The sequence below is a fragment of the Orcinus orca genome, chromosome 1, assembly GCF_937001465.1.
Source record: "Orcinus orca chromosome 1, mOrcOrc1.1, whole genome shotgun sequence".
NCBI classification, from domain to species: domain Eukaryota; kingdom Metazoa; phylum Chordata; class Mammalia; order Artiodactyla; family Delphinidae; genus Orcinus; species Orcinus orca.
The window spans coordinates 9,476,837-9,498,064 of NC_064559.1; the positions used below are offsets into that span (position 1 = coordinate 9,476,837).

Here is a 21,228-nt window from a genome sequence, read left to right on the forward strand (position 1 = left end):
CAGCGTCTTGGCCCCGCGTGCAGAGCTGGCCTCGCCCTCTAACCCTTATCAGCCACTGCTTCCGGCTCCCATTCCCAGCATATCCGGCCCAACTGCTCCAAAGCCCAGTCCCGGACCTCTGTTCCCACAGGCCCCACTGCCTGCAGTAGTCTTCTTCTGCTCTGTCGATTGTGCCCCCAGCCTGCGTCTGTGGGGTCAGCCTCTGTGATGACCTTCCTCCCCGGCAGGCATCCATCTTTGCAGGCCCCCGACCCCGGCAGCGGGACACATCCTCCCTGGGTCCTCTGCTGGCATCGCATCTGCAAGTGCAGTAGGAGGTGACACGCTGCAGCTGGGTGATCGTGGCCTCTCTGGTCTTCCTCTGAGGGGCCCTTGCTCTTGGGATGCGAGAGGTCATTTTTCAGAGTCCTAGAGTGTCCACTGATCCAGAGAGCGTGGGGGGGACCAGTTGTCCATCCCTCACTAGACAGATGAGGAAGCTGAGGCCCTGAGAAGGGGGCATGGAGAAGGGCAGTGTGGGTTTAGTGGTCCCCTGATGGGGGAGTGGCGTGGGATGGGGTCCGCCCTGGATGGAGAACGCTCTGCCCTCCCCCTCCTCCCACCCCACTCTGAACCCGTTGGACCCTCGTCCCCTCTGAGCTCTGTTGCAGGGGTATGACCAGCAGGTGGTGAGAGCTGTGCACTTCTCTTCTGGACAAACCATCACTTGGTTGGTCATCTCATGTAATTAGGTTTTCCCATTGCTGCCCTCGTGCATTGTGTCTGTCCTGAGTGTTTGTGCAGCCTTCTGGGTGCTTAGATAAGAAAAGCTGGCTTTCCTTAGCCTTCTTCGGAGATCTCCATCAGAAGGATCTGGGAAAAACACCCTTGTCGGTGAGGCCGGTCCTTTGTCACGTGGCCTGGCAGAGCGCTGCCCTCGCTTTAGACTAGGTCTTGGCGGTGGAGTGAGGGTTTCTGGGGTGGGGTAAACATCGCCAGGCTCGGTAGGGAAGAATTCTTCTCCTTAAACAGACTTTAACTTGAAACCTTGATGACAGAAGCAGCTGAGTCTCACCAGAGAGAAAACAACAAAGGAGACTGATTTAACCTCGGGCTCCAGCAGCTGGAGTCAGTCCAGCAACCTCAGTGTGGCTGCTAGCGGACGCTGCAGGACAGAGAATGAGGAACCGCCTCTCCTGGGGTCCACTGTCGGGGCAGGACCACTCCTCACCTCCCTCTTCTGTAGAATTCCCAGCTTCTCCTTCCCAGCGCAGAGCCTTGGGGGTTTACTGTCTGGTTTTGCTGGTCAGAGATCCGCTTCTCAGGAGGTTGAAATGCTTCACTTCTCATCACTCCCTTCAGGGGCTCATGTCTGGGGACACTTGATCTTCATGTCTACAGCCCGTTCTTATTAAAGTAACTTAGGGATATTTTTATAGAGAGAAATGTTTATAGCTGGGGATAAAAAGGATTTTCTTTAAAGTAGTCATATAGGTGGAGGTTTAAATGCGGCTTTATCACTTACTTGTCTGAGGCTTGGGTTCTGCAAATGGAAATAATGATTACCTTGCATCCTTGCTGTGAAAATAAAATAACAAGGTGCTCAATAAATGTTAGTTCTCCTTTCTGTCCAAGGAGCCCCTCCTACACACACACACACACACACACACACACACACACACACACACACAGAGTTTTTACTTAAGAAATGTCTTGAGAAGGAGAAGTGCAGTGGAGAGAGAGTCCTGCGGGCTGGCTCACCCCTGTGTGCACCAAAGCCTTGGAGGCTCTGCTGTCCCCGGGGAGTTCCCTTTAAAGTCTCCTCAAACCTCTCACAGGCAAGAGGTGCCTCTGCTGGCATCGCATCTGCAAGTGCAGTAGGAGGTGACACGCTGCAGCTGGGTGATCGTGGCCTCTCTGGTCTTCCCCTGAGGGGCCCTTGCTGTTGGGATGCAAGAGGTCATTTTCCAGAGTCCTAGAGTGTCCACTGATCCAAAGAGCATGTGGGACCAGCTGTCCATCCCTCACTAGACAGATGAGGAAACTGAGAGGGGGCACAAAGAAAGGCAGTGCGGGTTTAGCTGTCCCCTGATGGGGAAGTGGCGTGGGATGGGGTCAGCCCTGGATGGAGAATGCTCTGTCCTTCCCTTCCTCTGTTCCCAGAGCCTGTCAGATCCTTGTCCCTTTGATTCTGGGTGTTTTGCTCAGCCTGTTTGTAGCATGGGACAAAGCCCATAGATGCATGCCACGTAGTTGATGGAGGTGAAGTCCTCAGACTCAACCTCTTGTCCTGTGCCACAGGCAGGGGGTTCCCTGGTTTTGAATTCATCCTAACCAGAAAGTAGTAGTTGTGTTTCTAATGGAGAGCTTTTCGTTTGCTTGTTTCTAGAGCAAATCATGGAGGAAAATAAAAAACATGGTGCATTGGTCTCCCTTTGTCATGTCCTTCAAGAAGAAGTACCCCTGGATCCAGCTGGCAGGACACGCAGGTAGCCACAGCTCTCCCGGACTTTCTGACAGGATGTCCGGCTCTCTGGGGAGGCGTCCAGCGCGTGTGGGGGACGGGCCTGGCCCTGGATGCTCCCGGGGATGAAGCATCTGAACAGGTGCTCCCCGAGAGACTTCGTGGTCTGCAGTCGCAGGCGTATTTGAGAGACGGGCCTTAACACTGCCTCGAAAATGCACATGGACACCCGCCCTCTCCACAGTCTGTGCCCCCTCTCCACAAATCACACACATTCCCCCCTCAGTCTCTCTGTCTCTTTCAATCTCTTTCTTTCAATCTCTCTTCCATTTTAATTCAATAAAACAGTTGAAGTCATCAGTCTTTATAGCTTGCCTGCCATTTGTCACCTGGGACAAAGAGACAAAGCTAAGTGTTTCCCTGAGTGCCTGTTGTATCCCCTCATCAGGGTGCTCCTCTGGGTGACAATACGTATGTAGATATAGTGTCAGCCCCGAAGGAGCTCGTAGCTGGTGGGAGAGGCAGGCAGGTCGCTCCAAGAGTGTTAAGACGTAGTGGAGTACCGGCTGCAGTGGCCATGCCCTGGGCTAGCCATGAGGTCTCCAGGTGGCCCCTCAGTGACAGGGGAGGATGTCTAGAGCTGTCTAGCCCACCATGGTGGTCCTTTGGTGGGCATCGTCCCCAGGGGACAATTCAGTGGCCGCCCGTGGATTTCAGGCCAGCACAGGGTCTGACATTTTTTTGTACACCCTTAACCACGTTGGCCCAGACCCCAAGGCAGGTGGATGGACACCCTTCCTCAATACTTACCTGAGGGTGTGGTGCAGAAGGAACACCACCCAGCCCTGCAGAGCCTTGGACCGCTGCTTCTCAGCCGGTCTCCCTCTCCTGGTGCTAAATCCGGTTCTATCAAGGCTTCTCCTCCACTGAGACCGGAGACACTTTTGTGGCTGGGAAGCAAGGTCGATGGTGGGGTTGGGAGGTGGTAGTCGCACAGAGAGGGGTGAATAGGTCCTGGCACAGACCTCTCACTTCGTCTTGCTCACCCTCCAGTGGTGAGCACTGGTGTACTTCCATCTTCAGAGGAAGAGCCTGGGGTCTGGGAAGTCCGGGAGCCACCGTCAGGGCACGGGGCGTGGCCGGGGCGGGGCGGGGACTGGGACTTGCACCCGCTCCGCTTAAAGGGCTCGGTCCACCGGTGGAGACCTGGGCACACCTTCAGCCCCGCGCTTGGCAAGCTCCACAGCATCCCCGAGCGGCCCGGGCCCTGTGACGGAGGGCGTGTCTGGCAGGGGCGGGGGTCGGAGCGGGGAGGGCTCAGGCTGGGGACCCAGGGCCTCCTCCCACCTTGCTGTGCAGGGAGCTTCAAGGCGGCTGCCAATGGCAGGATTCTGAAGAAGCACTGTGAGTCGGAGCAGCGCTGCCTGGACCGGCTGATGGCCGACGTGCTGAGACCCTACGTGCCTGCCTACCACGGGGACGTGGTGAAGGACGGGGAGCGCTACAACCAGATGGACGACCTGCTGGCCGACTTCGACTCGCCGTGCGTGATGGACTGCAAGATGGGCGTCAGGTGAGCCAGGCTCCTCAGATGGGGCACACCCGCCCCTCAGCCCCCAGCTGGCCGGGCGGCAGATACCAGGCACGGCATTCCAGGCTTCCAGGAGGCCGGGCTTTCCGGGCTGTCCCTGAGGCCTCATGTGGACGAGGCCGGGCCAGGGGTCTGGTTGGACCCCACTCTGGTCATCTCACATATGTGCTGGCTTTGCTCAGGACGGCCCCTTCCCTTCTCTGGTGAGCCAGGGGCCGGCGGGGGAGGGGCCGGGAGCCGGTAGCCGGTGGGACCAGAAAGGGGACCTGGTGGATGCGGAGCCTCCCCAGGGAGAGGGCAGAGGGAGCTGCCCATCTGGTCAGGTGGGATTGCTGGGGAGAGCAGGGGGCGGCTTCCCGTTAATGTGGGCTGCGAGGGGGAGACTGGAGTAGAGGCTGTTCTCATCCCACCCTCCCCCGCCCCCCACACCCCAACACCGAGCCAAAGAGGCAGCCGGTTAGCAGATTGTGTTGATTTGCCAAAAGAGACTTGCGCCTGTCATAAGGGTGCAGTGGAGGAGAGAAGAGTGCGAGAGGCCCTGACAAGTCACCAGCTTGCCGCATCCTGGACTGGGGCTGGCGGTGACCCCAGCCCAGTGGCTGCGTGGTCCAGGGCACAGGGCCAGATGGGTATGTGGGCATGTGTGTGGACATGGGTGTGTTCCCCCCACCAGGCTCCGCCCAGAGAAGACCCAGGAGGGAAGGAGGCGGGAGGAGTGGGCTAGAGAAGACAGGGTGGGGGGCAGAGCCAGGAGGACCCAAGCCCCAGGCGCCTGTGCTCTGGGCCCTGCTTTGGCAGCAGGGTTTCCTCATCTCCTCTCAGACTCTGACCATTCCGTCTCAGGAGTCGTGGAGTAGGTCCTCCCCGGCGGGTCAGCGGGTGGTGAAGTCCTCTGAAGCCTCAGAGGGCCGCCGACTGCAGGTGCCCAGACGGGACGGCCAGGCGCGGGCCTCCTCCATCCAGCCCGCCGCTCTCCGGGGAGACCAGGCTCCCAGACGCAGAGCTCACAGCTGGAGCCTGCGTTTACCTTGGATGGTTTAAGCGGTTTTATTTCTTATAAGAGGAGTTTGAGAAAGGGGTGTGTGTGTGTGTGTGTGTGTGTGTGTGTGCGCGCGCAGGAAAGAAGCCAAACCAGTCAGTTTTCCTTCCTTCCTCATTCCTCCTGGGAATTGTGTCATAAAATCAAACCCTGACCCTGCAGGCGGACCCGCTGTGTTCCCTTGGCTTGGCCCCGAGGGCAGGGACGAAGGGGTGGGGAAGTAGAGACCCCACTCTCTGCGCTGTCCCCAGCCTCTCCCTCCCTCCATCCAGGGGTCTCACCATCTCCAGCCCACAGGGAGAAGACAGAATGTCCCTCCAGCCACCCCTCGGCCACTGCTCTCCCCAGAGTCTTATTTCTGTCCCTGGAAGGCCTTCCCGTGGTGCACCAGGATGTGCCCTCTCAGGGGGAGACACATACATATTCTGATCGGTATTCACTCAGACCAGGGCCAGAAAAAGTGCACCCTGTGGGTAGAACGTGTGGCCAGTCCTAAAAGGCTGCCGGGGTGCCTGTCTGTTCCCTGGGAGGCTGCTGGGGACAGGAGCCCCCTCTCTTACCAAGGCTGCCCCATCCCCCTGCTGCCTGGAGCTTCTGTCCCACTGCACCCAGGGCTCTCAGGAGAGACCCAGAGTGACCAGCAAGGCTGGGATGTGTTTAACCCAGTCCTGGGCAGGGCCGCCTGGAGGCTGAGGGAGGAGGTGTGTGAGGATCCCCTATGGAGGGGAGGAGGTAGGTCTCCCCAGGACCAGTCCCACCCCAGCACCCCCTTCCCTGTCTCATGGGTCCTGAGGACGGGGTGAAGGCCCTTCTGTGCTCTGAGCGCTGGGTGTTCCTTACAGCCGCCCTGGCAGATGGGCCACCATCCAGTCTGAGCAGTCCCTTTGACACCAGAGGCTAAGGGACTCCCCGGGGCCACGCAGCCACACAGCCTGCCTCTACACCAGGCCTCTGACTACCAGGTTGAGGCTGGGCTCCAGCTCGGCGCTCCCCAAGGGTTCTGTGCTTGCCAGAGGGAGGAGGCCGCAGCCCAGGGCCACCACCAACCCTGAGTCCGGGGCACGAGAGGTTGAGGCTTGTCACAGACTTGTCACAGTGGTGGAAGGGCTGGCTGGTCAGCAGACCCAGCCATGGTGAGGCCTGAGGAAAAGGGGATGCAGCCACCCGTAGTGTCCTAACGAGGGGTGTCTTGGGACCCCAGTTCCACATGGACATGAGCTCACGTTGCTCTAGGGCGTTTTCTTAGGTTTGACCCCGTATCTCTTGTGTGTCACGTAGCCTGCCGTGGAGAATCAGGAGTGTCTTCCCGACCTCTGGACCAGGGCTGGCAGGTGGAGACCAGAGCTGTCTGTAGCACCTGTGCCCTGGTGGGAAGCAGGTTGGAGAGAGCGTGGTGGGAAGTGGATGGCTTTGGTGTGTCACCTGTTGGCTCCCCATGGGCTGGCCGACCTTCCTGCTGGGGTGGGCAAGGTGGGCCGGGCCAGTGTCGGGACACCAGGGTTGGGGAGGCTTTGCAGCTCACCTCCCAGTGGATCCCTGACCCCACCACCAGGCTCGTGACCCCTGTGGGCATCTCTGCCCGGCCCTTTTCCTCTCCCAGAGGGCGAGCAACTCTGCCCAGACTGCGCCGCACGGGCCCTTTCTGGAGCAAGCCCCATGTGGAAAGGGATTTGACGGTGAGAGCTGCCTCCTGCTTACGGAACTACTGAGAAGTCTCTGCAGAAGTGCAACACCCACCCACCCGCAGGCCCCTGCAGCACGCTCAGGAGCACTGGGGATGGCAGACCCTTTGCCCACCACACAGCACACACACACAGATACACACACGGGCCAGCATGTCACAAGTCCACGCGAAAGCAGCCTGCCTCGCAGCTCTGCACTGTAGCGCTCATCGGCACTGACCGGGCTCTGCACGCGGTCGTGTTCGTACATGCACGTGTGCATGCGTGGGCGTGCATACAGTATTGCGTGCGTGTGTGTGTGTGCGTGTGTGTGTGCAGGGGCACAACCAAGGACAGAGCCTCCATATGGTCTGCATCACCCGCTGGAAGGTCCTAAACGACCAGACCCAAGTTCACCACCAAGGATTTGCTTTTTCCTTGAAAGAGTTGCTACAGTGGTTCTGGAAACTTATCTTTTAAAGGATTTGACCAGTCTGTCCTAGGTCCCAAGCCGGCAGGTTGGAGGTATGGTGGGAAGTGGTAGAGCAAGGCCCCGGGGACAGATGGAGAGTGGAGGCTGGGCCTGCTGTCACAGGCCGCCGTGTGGGCAACGCCCACGCACACAGGCCCAGGGAGAAGACTTCCCTCCACTCAACTGACATTGCGGATTCCTGTTTCAGGAAGGGTCACAGGCAGCAGCTGAGCCCACTGTGGGGGAGAAGGGGAGCTTCAAATAGAAGCAGGGAGGAGGGTGGGCGTCTGTGATGTGCAGCAGGGGTGACTCACCCCGTTGGCGAAGGGGGCCAGGGAGGCGGCCTGGGGCCGGGAAGCCGGTCTCGGGCTGCCCAGATCCTGTACTGTCCCCAGTCCTGTTACCTCTGCCAGTTCCTAGGGGACCCTACCAGCCCGTGCGGAGGCCAGGGCGGTGAACAGTTTACTTGGCCACGTCGTCTTGAGGCCTGGGGTCCGAGGGGCAGGAAAAGCCCAGCACGTCTCTGTGGTAGAAGAAGAGCCCCGAGGCTTTGCCTCCCATCACGGGCTTCTCCCTCCAGCACTGGGGCCACTTCAGAGGCAGCCTTCTGGCCTGAAGGTGCCCCCTCTTTGGAGAGAGCCCTTAGGCTGCCGGGGCACCAGGGAGACGTGGACAAAACGCACTCCGCGACTCACACAGGTGCTGGCTTACGAAGCCCTCGCCTCGTGGAAGGCAGCCGGGGGGGCAGCTGGATCCTGGGGGGACCCGCCCTCAGCCCCCTGCCCCACCCTACGCCAGCAGGACGAGCCACCAAGCTGCCCCTCTTCCTCGCTCCTCGGCTGGTCCTGTGAGGTGCCCAGAAGGAAGAGCTCCTTGGGCTTTGTCGGGCCTTCCCAGCGCTCTTGGAACGAAGCTGCTCGCGTTAGGCAAGGCTGCCCCGTGCTCGGTCGACAGCCAGGCCCAGCGCAAGCAGATGTGCGCCTGTCCGGGACGAGGCTGACTTGGCTAAGCTGACTGCAGCCCTCGGGCAAGGCACCAGGGGGCCGCGCTCCGGCCACTGGCCCTCACGTGGCTTCCCCTCCCTCCCAGGACCTACCTGGAGGAGGAACTCACCAAGGCCCGGAAGAAGCCCAGCCTCCGGAAGGACATGTACCAGAAGATGATAGAGGTGGACCCAGAGGCCCCTACCGAGGAGGAGAAAGCCCAGCGGGCTGTGACCAAGCCGCGGTACATGCAGTGGAGGGAGACCATCAGCTCCACAGCCACGCTCGGGTTCAGGATCGAGGGCATCAAGGTGAGGACAGCCTGCGGTGGCCTGAGGCTGCCTGAGCCGCCCCGCTCCTGGGTGGGGAAGCGACTGGGTCCTGGGGCTCCAGCAGCGTTCACCCAGCGGTCCTGGATGCTCTCAAGACCCTACGGAGGCTGTAAGATTCCTCCCCATATGGGCCCAGGGCATGGGCAGCCAGCCCCAGGGACAGACATCTGGGGAAACTGGCCTACTCCTTGGTCTGGGTCTGGGTGGGATGGCCACGTAGGGGGCTGGGGCCTCGGAGCAGGGCTGGCTTCTAGCCCCACCCAGCGCTGAGCCCTCCGCCGAGGGCCCTACATCTAGCCCAGACCATGCCCAGCACAGAACCCCACCCACCCAGGAGGCGGCTTGCCACGTGCCAGTGCCGGGAGCTGGCTCCTTCTGCCCAGGGCCCGAAAATCAGGACTGGCAGTGAGATGCAGCCAAGGGAGGGAGCGCACCGGCTGCCTCTGACACCCGAGCCATCTGCCTGGGAGGCAGAACTAGGCGCTGCTCCTCCGGTCACCAAGCCCCTCTGGGGAGGCTGTACCGAGGCCACCCCCCGTGTCGGGGCCGCCTCAGTGTCTTTTCTTTCCTCTCACTCTCCCGAGAAGGGCCTGAGAACGCTCTCCCTAGACCCAGGCTCCCACACGCCTCCTTTGCTGCTAGATGTGAGAGCCTCTGCTCAGACACACGCTTCACCCCAAGGAGCGGGGCTGTGAGGCGCTGGCCCCTCGGTCTCGGGCAGCCGTCCCTCTCAAGCAGAGGACAGTCCGAGCGTACTCGGGTTTCTGTTCTCTGCCCATTCCTGGCCCACGTTGGCCAGCCCTCGAGTCAGAGTAGGGCAGCGGGGAGCCCTGACTCACGAGCGAGAGAAGCCAGGACAGCCTCCTTGCCGATGGCATTGGCTGGAAGTTCCTGCGGGGCAGTGCCTCGCTGCCGATGGTTTCGAGTGGGGCAAAGTTTTCGCCTTCTCCCGTGACAGCTGCTTTACGACCCCCAGGCTGAGAAAGCCATCTGCCCCTCCCCTGTCTTCTGAAATCGGCTTTTGCTGTATTTTTGGATCCAGTGGGAGAGTAAATTATATGCTCATCCTCTTCCTCTTAAGGCTCCTTTCCTTTCTGTATCTGTCTGAAACAGTCTGCTTTTCCCTTGACCTCTCTCTCCGTCTCTCACTGGATCTCCTGGTCTCTGTCCACTGTCCAGCTGCAGGAACGGCCGACAGCCCATCTTCTCGGACTGTGGGCCACCAGCTCCGAAAGAAGCCAGCTGCCTTCACCAGCACACCCCCGCCTCCCCCGTCCCTGGTCCAGGAAAGGCCCTGCAGAGACCCCTGTGGGGAAGGCCCAGCCCTCGGCTCTCTCCCTCTGCCCAGGGTCCTGCCTGTTCTTGCAGAGGCAGCGACAGTGCTCAGCGCCACCCTGGTGGTGCACAGATGCACGTCTGGGGGCCTAGTAGAGCCAGCCTTTCTCACCCTTTGATCTTAAAGAACAGCTTTCCTCGTAGAAAGGCTGAGCCCCACGTGCTGCCTGAACAGCCTGGAACAGACATAGTACTGGGCTCAGGAAATGGAGCCATTCCGTGCACTGGGTGGGGAAGGGAGCGGGATGGGCTGTGTTTTATCCTCGCTTTCAGGGAGCCTAAATAAGAGACCTTCCATTACAAGGGAATCGAGCTGAGCTTGGGGCGAGGAACGCCTCTCTCCTGTGGTGAGGGAGGGTGTCCCTGGGCAGCAGGGACCTCCAGGCACCCCGGTTCCAGGGACGTGGCCCCTCGTGGAAGCAGAGGCCCATGCATCTCCCTCAGCCCCCAGTTGCTCACACTCAGGACCCCCAGGATGGACGCGCGGGCCCCGCAGCCTCACTCCTCCAGTCTTGGTCCAAGCGCCCCTCGGGCCTCCGGGCCTCCCTAATGCCGTTTACTCTGCCTGGGATGCTGGTGCCACCCGCTTTGTTCTCCTCAGCGAGGGCGCAGGACAGGCTCCCCCGTGCCGTGCGGTCGGATTGACCACGCGGCGCCTGCCTCCTTGTGCCCCATGTGGGCACCTGGCTGCCCGGGGGTCAGCCTGGGGCTCGTGGCTCTGAGGCACGGTGTCATTCTCCTTCTCAGAAAGAAGATGGCTCCGTGAACCGGGACTTCAAGAAGACCAAAACGAGGGAGCAGGTGATCGAGGCCTTCAGAGAATTCACTAAAGGAAACCGGAACATCCTGGTGAGTCAGGTGCCCCCTGTGAAGGGGTCGGGCCGTGTGGTCTCCGGGCAGGGGTAGCTGCACCCCCTCTGAAGGTTCTTGCCCAGCCTGAGACGGAACCGAGATTCCCACACAGAAAACCCTGGCCCCAAGCTTCTGCTTGGAAGGTGAAGAGGGAGGTGGTGTGGTTGTCAGCCCGTCCAGCGGGTGAACACGCGCTCACTCTTTCCCTTAGCCAGCAGCTCAGCTCCCAAAAACGTCTCCATCCCCTTCAGAGCAACCCTTTCGGATGCCCGTATTCCTCTAAGGCCAAGTATTGTGCCAAGTGCTCATCAAACCCTCGTAGCAGCCCTCTGCCGCGGGTTGGCATCCTTGTCCCCATTTTACAGATGAGGAGACTGAGAGGTCAAGGGCACACAGCTAGGAAAGGGGGAGCTGGAGCTCACACCCAGGTGGGCCGGCAGCCTGCTGGTCCCTGCGCTTCTAGGCCTGGCTGGGCCTCCGCCAGGCTGAGACTGAGTGAGGGAGGTGTGTGGGCATTGCAGGGCGAGGTGCCACGTCACCCTCCCCAGCCAGAACTGATGGGCTCTCTGAGCCTGGAGGTGTGGGTGGCAGAGGTTCACGACAAAGTGACTTCATTCGCTGCAGGCAGGCTGCTGGACAGAGGCTCTGAGCACTGAGATCAGCTGAGGTAGGGTGTGTTGAGTCCCCACACCCCAAGGACAGGGCGCCCTGTGACAATCAGAGACCTGGGTATACCAGGGACCTGGGCCCTGGAGCCCCTGTGAGAGGCATCTTCCCCTGCACAGGCTCCCGGGATGCTGAGTGGGGAGGGCTGGACCCAGACAGCCTTTCTCCAAGGAGACTCAGCACCGGCTGGAACTGGGGAGTTTCCCTACCCCCCTTTTCCAGCTGGGAGACTTCGCTTGGCCCATGGTAAGGGCTGAGGCTTCAGTCACGGGGCAGGCACCCCAACTCTTCCATAGCTGGAACCTCTGGACGCCGGGTCAGCGGCCGGGGAGGATTCCGGCTCCTCAGCAGAGTTTGCCACAGAACGCACGCTGCCTGCGCCCGGACGAGAGGGGTTATTCCTGGTCCTGAGCCCCAGGCTGGCGCTGCTTCAAATGGGCATCAAGGGACCCTATGAGCCTGTGTGCGACAGGCTTCCCTCGCAGCCCCTGGGGAGGGCGGGCACCCCCAGGGCCAGCACAGCTCTGTGGAGAGGCCACTGGCAGAGATATTTGTGGCTCTGGCTCTCGTATTCTGTCCTTTTCAGGAGTTCAGGGCGCTGAAGTTTGTATCAGGAAGACAAGCACCATGGCAACCGGGCTCTCTGGGTGCTGCCTCCACACTGCTGGCGTTCCAGGATAGACTTAACCCTCGCGCGAGGGGCTCCTGGAGGCCTCCGGGCTGTTCGGGAACTGTCCCCCGCTCCCCCGTCCCCAAACCGCGCCTCCTGTCACAAAGCAGTGTGTAGTGGAGGGAGTGTGGGACCAGGGCCCCAGCTGCTCCGCCTTCTTTGGGCCTCAGTTTCTTCATTTCTAGATGAGGAGGTTGGAATAAGCAGGGTGTAAGGCCCTCTCACGCTGACTCTCAGAGACTCTAATGGGCCAATTAGCACCCAAAATCCACCTCCCACGCCCACGTGTTTAAAAATCTGGTCCTCTTTTCTGTTCCCAGATCGCCTACCGGGACCGGCTGAAGGACATTCGGGCCACCCTGGAAGTCTCTCCCTTCTTCATGTGCCATGAGGTAGGTGTGGGGCTTTGTCCTCGGGGACAGAGAGCCGTGTTCCGTGTGGTTGGCCACGACCCCTGGGCATGCCCGCCTGAGCTGTGCGCCTGACCCCCGTGCTAGCAGACCTGCTTGCTCCTGGACGGGCCGCCCATAAGGAAGGAGTGGGGCATACGGAGGGCCGGCTCGGCCTGGCTCTGCCCTGTGTAGCTGCACTGGGTCCGGCCATCCTGGAAATGCCCTCTTCTCCCTTCGTCCTCACTGAAGCCCGGCGTCCCTGGGTCCTTGGCTTCTCCTGGGGTCTCTCTGTCTTCTTAGCTTTGTGCAGCCAGCAGAGCTTCCTCCAGCTGGCCTGCTTTCTCTGGAGGACAGCCTGGGGCCGAGGCTGAAAGGACCTGAGGCCGAAGAGCCGCCCATGACCTCCTGCGTGGACGGAAGGACCCGCGGCTGCCCACTTGGCAGCCCCAGGCTTCGTCTCACGGCTCTGCCCCCCCTTCTTCAGCACTTTGCTGTTACTTCCTGAAAAACTGTTTTGCTGTACTCTTTCTGGAGTTTCACTTGGAAACTTCAGGTCCAGACTGAGGCCAAATGAGCTGGGGCTTCTGCTTTTTTCCATCTGGGAAGAGAAAGCCCCCTTCTCTGAGCTCAGCACGTCCAGGGGGTCTTCCCTGCCCTGGCCGGGGCCCTGGGAGCTAGAATGACACTTCAGCGCCTTGCCACACCTCCACGTCTCCTTCGGGCCTCACACAGGTGACCCAGGGGGTCGGAGGGTGTGTTCATATTTGGGAAGGCGCCTTACCCCGCGCAGGTGCTCTGACCACAGCAGGGAGGGTGCCCGCTGTCCCTGGCAGAGACCGTGAGCAAAGACCAGCCTCAGAAGCCCTGTCTGCCCAGGACTTGCAGCAGGTGTGCTCCCGGGCTGGGGGTGACCTGAGCCTGGCGGTCCGCTGTCCCCGAGGGGCTGTGAGTGCCTTGGGACAGGGTCCTTTCCGGTCTCCCCACAGACGGGCGTGTGGCATCTCCTTGGCATCTCCCCCTCGGGCAGTTGGGTAGCACTCAGAGGTGCTGAGGGATGGGTTAGCTGTGGTCTAGAAATAGAGGAAAGTGTGCAGGTTGGGACTGGGGGATGGGGACAGGGTTTGTCGTCCTGGACATTCCTCCCTGGCAGTGTGGGCCGTCATTGTTCTGGGTCCCATGTCCCCCATCCATGGCGTGGCCACTCGGGCAGGCTCTGCCGCTCAGGTGAGAATGGGGGACAGAGCCCATCGGCTGAGCAAAGCTCGCTCCACTTCCCTGATGTCTCAGGCTTTTCCAAGTCCCCCTAAGGTGCCGGCTTGTTGTCTGGAGGGCAGGGCGGGGCCCCAGCCCTTCCCCGCCTCACCCCCCTGCTCCCCTCCAGGTCATCGGCAGCTCCCTCCTCTTCATCCACGACAAGAAGGAACAGGCCAAGGTGTGGATGATCGACTTTGGGAAAACCACGCCCCTGCCCGAGGGCCAGACCCTGCAGCACAACATCCCGTGGCAGGAAGGGAACCGGGAGGACGGCTACCTGTCGGGTCTGAACAACCTCGTCGACATCCTGACGGAAATGTGCCCGGGCGCCCCCCTCTCCTGAGGCCACCCTCCGCCCCACCTCGTCGCCACCCTGGCGTCTTCTCCCCCTTGCTTCCCTTCTCCTTCTGAATTTTTCCTTCACTTCCACCTGGGTGCAAGCCCGAACGGCACTACGAGACACTTTGTCGACGAGACGAGATTTTCTAGTTACTGCCTGATTGAAGGGTTTGGAGCTGGGGCTTCCGTTTTGCTTTCTCAATAGGATCTCCTACTGGCAGAGAAATGCCCAAACCCAGGCTTGGCCGCCTGCAGGGAGGTCAGTAGGGTTTAGACCTGGAGGGAGGTTCAGGTAGCCGTGGGGTTCCTGGCTCCAGCTAACAGAAGAGCCCCCCACCCCAAGCCTCTGGGCAGGTTACCTGTGGAGGCCTGCTGCCCCCTGGTGGCCAGTGCTATTGGCACCACTGTTAGGCACAGCCGGTTCCTGCCCCATCCTCTCAGCCTGGGGATGGGCTGGTGCTGTAAAAATAGGTGCCTGGTGCCAGGCTTTCTGGTATTTGGGGCACAAAACCACTGGGAACAGAATGTTGGCCACGAATAAAGTACCCTCTGCCTAGCAGCCTGGGGACTCCGAGAGATGCCGTGGTGGCCTTTGTAGGGCCGCTAAAGCAGAGACCCCATCCATCCGGTATTGAAACCCTCCAGCATTGGGACAGACCCAGGAGCCAGAAGTCCAGACCCAACCTGACTGTGCTGTCTGACACTGGCCTTCCCAGGAGGGGGCAGGCAGGAGCTGCGTTCTCCCGTCTGTGATTTTCGCCCATGAATTCAGAGGGACATTCTGCAACCCTGAGCTTCCAGGGATGCCACCCAACCCCCAGAGCCACTTATACCTCCCACTCCCCACCTTGCTGTGACAGGGTCCTCAGGGCTGGAGGGCAGTGGGCCAGGGCCCAGGCAGCCCCAGGGGAAAAAAAGACAGAACCTGCCAAGGACATTCCTCTCCTGTCCCCTCACCTCCCAACTTCCTGGTGCCAGGTGGTCCACCTGCTGCACACCCAGGATGCTCGTGAGGCCCAGGGTCCCCAGCAGTGATGGGGCAGAGCTCCAGGCCAGCGCTAAGCAGGGAGGAGGCAGGAAGCTGGCTTACTGCCATCATTCCCCCACCCCCACCCCCACCCCTGAAATAAGTCTTAACGGCCTGAAGGGCTTAGACCCGCTTCCCAGATATGGTGTGAGCAGCTTCCAGAGTATGTGGAGGGTGCCAGGCATCTCTTCCTGGCGTCTCTAGGTTGCTTGAAGATTCACAAGGAACCAACTGTAAGCCTTATTTTAATTGTAAAGCAAGTAGGTCTACATTATTGAGAAGAATGTAAATTTGCGTGAGTTGTAAAGAACAAAAGTCCAGCTCTTTGGCCATTTGGAGCTGGGCCCCAGGTGTTCACCTTTGCTGTCGGAGGTTGGACCCATTGCTCTGCAGGGAGCTGGTCCAGGGACACTTGGAGATGATGTGTCCCCAGGGGTGTGTGCCTGGAGGACCAATCCAGGGGGAAGCCTTCCTGGGCTGCCCCCTGTCACCGCAGGGTCTCTGCGGGAACTGTCAACTTGCCCACGTGACACGTTCGTTTCCCTTTTCATGCTGGGTGAGTGACGGTTGGTGGGGGCAGAAGGTGGGACACATGAGGATGCATAAGTACAGAGTTTAAAAATGGAAATCACTTTTGAACTTCCTGGCTCTTGTTCAAAACAGCAGTGAGCTCCCGTGTGGGCTGCCTTGCTAAAGGTCACACCCCCTCCCGGCTGAGCACGAGAGACCTTGTGACACCACATGACCCTAGAAGGCAGAAGCACCAAAGTCAGCCCGGGGTCTTGGGAGCTGTAGTCAGCTGGGTCAGAAGGGACCCCGGGGGTCTGGGCTGCTCCTGTCTGCAGGGAAGGGACAGCGTTAATTCAGATGTAAAATTCTACGACTGTGGGCTGGCCAAGTTACCCTCATTCTATCTATGAAAAGAGTTTGCTAAAGCAAATTAATGCTATGAACAAAAATTACAGGGGACCAACTTAACCAATTTAAGAGAACAAACTTTCCAAGCACTTTAGGCAGGCACCAGTTGTTTGCAAACAATGTGCTAATATGCCAGTGACTTGTTCATTAAAGGAGGCCCATAGGGCCTCTTACTGGCGATCTTTTGCTTTGAGTTACAGTATATATGTGAATGGTAGAAAGTGGCATCTTTCTAGGGTTAATGCTATTAGGGGTTTGGGGGGTTTGTAGTTCCCATGCTAGTTCTCTTGCACACCTACTCTCTCTCTCAACCCATTCTCCCCTCTGTCCCCCCACTCCCTTGACCGAGCGGGATAGATGGATCCTGGAATGTGATTTCCCAGAACCCCTGCCCAGGCGGTCTGAAAACCTTCCCCAGCCAGCCTGGTCCAGGCAGGGACTCCCTGGGTCCCGGCCGTGCAGGTGCCAGGAGGGTGGGACGTGGTGTGCACACCTGCGCACAGGTGAGTGGGCGCCCTTTCTGCCCTGTCCCCATGGGGCCCCGGGGCCCTTGGGGTTCAGCACTGCTCAGCAGTGGAGGGAGGTATCTCAACTGCTTGTCCCAGATGTGCCTTTAGTGTCATGTAAGAAGTTTTTAAGTTATATTTATTTTGTCGGGTTTTTTTAATTGCACAAAACACTAAGTCTGAGAGGCTGGATTCTGTTTCTCCTTTAAAGCTTTGCCTTCTTTCCGAACTTCCTTTCCCACCCAATGGAAAGAGCCGGATGCAGCCCTGGCCATCCTCCCACCCTACCCCACCACCCTCCGCCATGGACTCTTTCCACGCTTCGCTGTATTTAGCTTTGAGTTTCTCTGCGTCTGGTCAACCCCCGCGTGTATATAACCCAGGCCGTTGCTTGGGAAGAAGCAGGGTGCTCACCCCCTGCCAGTGCCTTTTTCTGGAGGAGAGAACTCCCCTGAGCGTCCTCCTTCCTCCTGCACCCCTCTCCCCGCCACACCTTTGGAGAAAACTGAGCTGTTACAAATGCCCGCACAGTGCCTGGCAAACAGACTGCAGACGCTCTGTACCTTCCTGAATAAAGGCCCTGGAGACCACGGTGCTGGGTGCTGTCTGCGTGTGGTCCTTGTCACCCCAAGCCCTCCAGGAGTGTCTGGGGGTGAGGGGGTCTTTGGTAGCTGGAGGATCCAGTGGGGGCTATGACAACCCCCAGGGGTGGGGGTCAGATTTGGGTAATATTTTAATCTGCAAAGGATTTTAAACACTTCAAAACTGCTCTTTTCTGCTCTCTCCATGAAAACTTACATAGCAGCTCAGGGACGAAGCAACAAACTCCTCCCCACCTTCCCCACCCCGGGCTGGCCGAGCTGCCAGCAACTTTTGCTTATGGTGCTCTGTACGAGGCACTGGGTGCTTGCATCTGTAGATCCCTGTATTAACTCCATGACTAAGGCTGTATTGTCTACAGATGTGGAAACTGAGACTTAGAACAAACACCTTGACCTGGGAAGCAGGGATTCAGATCCAGAATTTGTCTGTTTTCAAAACCAGTTGTCTTCCTCCCTCCCTAGGGAGCATCTAGACGGCAGAGAGCTTGGCTTATCTTTACCCTGCATCCCAGGCGCTAAGCACCGGGCCTGGCACGTAGTAGCTGCCCGGCGAGGGTTTGATGGACTCATGAATGGCCGTGTGGCTGGGATGGCCAAGAAAGACAGCTGAGAACAGGAGCCCCTGCAGCACATCAAACGTTCGCCATGCACTTCCCTTCAGGCCTCTCCAGCTCTGGATAGCTAGTGGCTTCATTTGCAGAACTCAGAATTCTGGATCTGGGGGCTGGTGCCTCCTTCCTTTATCATTCTGAAGAATTATAGGACAAAAGTACAAAAAGGCCACAGTGCCTTTGCACCTTCTGTCCCTTCTGCCTGGACTGCTCTCCCCAGGTTATCATGTGGTAACTGTGCTCGTTCCGGATTCTCACACCCGTATCTCATTCCTGCCCCACAGCTGGCTCAGTGGGCTCCAACCATTGTCTACACAGGTTCACGCAAACTGCTTCCTGCCCTTCCTCCCCTGTCAGCCCAGAGCCCCGGGAGGTACCCAGCCCCGTGCCCGTGTAACCCTGAAGTCTGGGGGATTTAATCCCCCTGTGGTACAAACTTTTCCCCAATGGGAGATGAGAACAGGTCAGTAGGTCCCTGCCCCTTCACCACACCCCTCCCTGACGGCTGCATCCTGATTGGCTTCCCCGAAAGTGGTCCTATGAGATCAAGCAACCAGCTGCACTTAGTGGGGCTTGCACTCTGACAGAGCAGCAGGAAATAAGCCTCCTCCTCAGGCTTTTCTCCCTGGGGAACCTGAACAGAGATACACCGTCGTTTAGATCTTGGCTCACATGTTGCCTCCTTGGAGTGGTCTCTGAACCCCCAGCTAAAGCAAGCGTACCCCAGCCGCGCTCTCAGTGCCCTGTCTCATCTCCCACACTGTTGCTCAGGGTTCAAAACCATCTACAGGACTTGGAGTCTGTCTTTTCCATTGCAACACTGCCCCTGAGCGTGGAGACTTGACCTTTTAACTGTTGTTTTCGGTGTCTCGCAGTGCCAGGTACAGGTGCTTAGGGAATGTTGATGGGGTCCCTGAGCACCCTGCGTGGCCATGGCAGTTAGGCACACAGACACCCCTTCTTAGGCAGGAGAACAACTCCCAGGTCGTGTGGCTTCTCTGGGCTCGGTCCTCTCCTGCGATCTTATCTGCGCCCCTTCCAGCCAGCCGTTCTCAGGGTCTTTCTCCAGGTCTTGCTGTTGCCGGTAATTGACCAGTAAAGGCACTCAACAAGTACTTTCTGGAATGGGTGAGTGACACTCCCTCTTCTCATCCTTTCTGCTGTGGTTACCCCCCGCCCAGGGCTTTGTGATCACCCCCAGCCCATGTGGAGCCCCTGTGGCCATGAAACCCCGGCCTCCTGTGTCCGCCTGGGTTTCCCTGCTCAGCCTCCTGTGTCCAGTGCACAGGCTGATGGAGATGCTGCCTCAGCCCTTCAGGGGTGGTGCCACTGTCCCCCACTCCCGCCTGCCCTGGGACTTGGGCCACCCACCGGAGGACGGTCCTCTCAAGCGCTGCAGTTAGGGCACCTGGGGGCATCCAGGCCTTCTCAGCTTCTGCACCCCTCATCCTGCTAACCTGGAGTGGACGCCACACATCCCCTAGAGGCTCTGGCCACAGAGAAAGGACCAGACCCCAGGCCATGGGGAGACCCTCAGAGGAGCCTGGGCACCACCAGGGCGCAGGCCTCTGGGTGGGGAAGAGCTGTTCTCTGGCTCAGTTAATGGGATCTTGGGTCTTTCTGCCTGCTTCAGACAAACTTCACTGTCGAGCTCTGCCTGCCCTGGGAAGGGAGAGTCAGCCTGGGAACCAGTGGAGCTCAGGGAGCCTGCTGCCTACAGGCCCCGTCCATCCTGGATGGAGATGGGATCGGCGGGGTAGTGGGGTTCTGAGTCCTTCCAGCGCGGCCCAGCCAGCAGGGAGGTCCCGGCAGCAGGGAGGCGTGCCACCTCTTTCCCTCATGGTTCTCAGCTGCTGGGCGTCTGCACAAAACAGCCGGAAGCAGCTGAGCACATTCATCTGCTTCTTGGGAGAATCTACCCCAGTCAAGGCGCTGCAGTGAGGTTCCATCCGCTGCAGATGAAACCCATTTCAGTTATACCCCTGGGAACCAGGCTGGCTCTGTGGACCCACTGGACTCGCGGTGGGATGGCTAGGGGCCCAAACTCCTTCATCCCACGGACTCTATAAGCCCCTCTCTAAGCAGAGGCCCAGGGTGGCCTTTCAGGCGCCAGGCAGCTCTGTCAGCACAAACCCCGGAAGACTGACGGCTGGTGCAAAGGGAAAGCGCTGGCCCTCCCAGCACGAGGGCAGCCCACAGAGCCCGGCCACTGACTGGGGCCTTCCCTGCTTGCCCTCCACCTGCCCCTCGCTCCACTGGACCACCTGCTGACACAGCTGCCTCGCTGCCTCCAGACCGGTGGGCAGGCCGACTTCTCAACCCCACCCGGAGGTTCTGCTTTCTAGGGTGACAGACTGTGGGGGACAGTCCTGCGTCATGGGGAACCTGAAGGTCAGTCACCCTGCTGCTTCCCAGGACCACTTCTGGCACCAGCCACCTCGGCTGGGTTCCCTGAAACACGGAACCCGGGGTAAAAGCTTATGAGATAACACTTCATTGAGAAGAGCGGTCCCAATACTGAAGTCTGGGGAGTCACGGGGCTTAACACAGTGGATTTTCACCTTTTGAGGATCACAGATGGCTGAGATAATCTACAGGGAGCCATGAGCCCTCTTCCCAGAAAAATGTGCATAAGCATATACAGAAACAAACGTATGTACAAATTTAGGGACTCCTAGACACCCCCCAAAGTCCCTTGAAAATATCCCAGATGGTCTACGGGCCCTGGTTTAAGAACCCTTGGATTATAATAGCCCTTCCTAATAATACATTAGGGACACGTGCCCGCCTCCCCTCGCTGCATGGACATCTCTGTGCATCAGAGACCTGCCCGGCCTCTGCAACCCCCGTTTCCCCTCCCTTAACCACGCAGCCTTCCGTACAAGCACCACCTTTGAACTACGGCCCACCTGCTTTTAAGCAAAGCTTTATGGGAAACAACCATGCCCATTCCTTTATGTACTGCTTCTGGCTGCTTTCATATTAAACAGCAGAATTGAGTAGTTGCCAGAGACTGAACAGCTGCAAAGCCTAAAGTATTTACTATCTGACCCTTTATCGAAAAGTCCTCCAACCCCTGCCTTATGGAATAACGGTGACCACTGATGAAGAATTGCTACCTGTCAGGCACCATACCAGGTAATTTAAGGCTACATAGTTTAATCCTTATAAAAACTTCATGAAATGAGCTTTGTTAACCCCATTTTGTACACAAGAAAGAAGAGGCACAGAGAGGGTGAGTAACTTATCTAAGATCACACAGCCGATAAGCAACAGACCAGGTTTTGAACCAAAACTCGAGATCTTTCCATGACCCTGCATGACTGAGTTTCCTCAAGCAGCAGGCCTTGTCCCTACACCTGGCTGCATCACAGGATTGCTGGAATGGCCCGTTGTCAAGCCAGGAGTCCTGGTTTTGGCGACTGTAAACCTGACCAGGCCCTGGGAATGTTAATCCCAAGCATGGCCTTCTCCTGGGGCTGGGGGATGAGCTGCAGAACCCCCAAGACCAACAGGCTGGACCTGGTCTCCAGCC

General features: G+C 58.9%; 1 protein-coding gene across 4 annotated transcripts in view; it reads left to right on the forward strand.

Moving 5' to 3' along the window:
* ITPKB (inositol-trisphosphate 3-kinase B) overlaps positions 1-17,075 on the forward strand; it is a 96,904-nt gene extending 79,829 nt beyond the window's left edge. For 2 of the 4 annotated variants that reach the window (XM_033430368.2, XM_004270974.4), the window contains exons 3-8: positions 2,369-2,468; positions 3,803-4,016; positions 8,296-8,500; positions 10,604-10,705; positions 12,365-12,436; positions 13,818-17,075. In XM_033430368.2, the coding sequence (XP_033286259.1) occupies positions 2,369-2,468; positions 3,803-4,016; positions 8,296-8,500; positions 10,604-10,705; positions 12,365-12,436; positions 13,818-14,033 (909 nt within the window). In that variant the 3' untranslated portion in view covers positions 14,034-17,075. Of the gene's footprint in view, positions 1-2,368; positions 2,469-3,802; positions 4,017-8,295; positions 8,501-10,603; positions 10,706-12,364; positions 13,169-13,817 lie in introns of all 4 variants that reach the window. The other 2 variants (XR_007475405.1, XR_007475402.1) reach the window with 2 other exon arrangements.
* Positions 17,076-21,228: the final 4,153 nt, after the last annotated feature.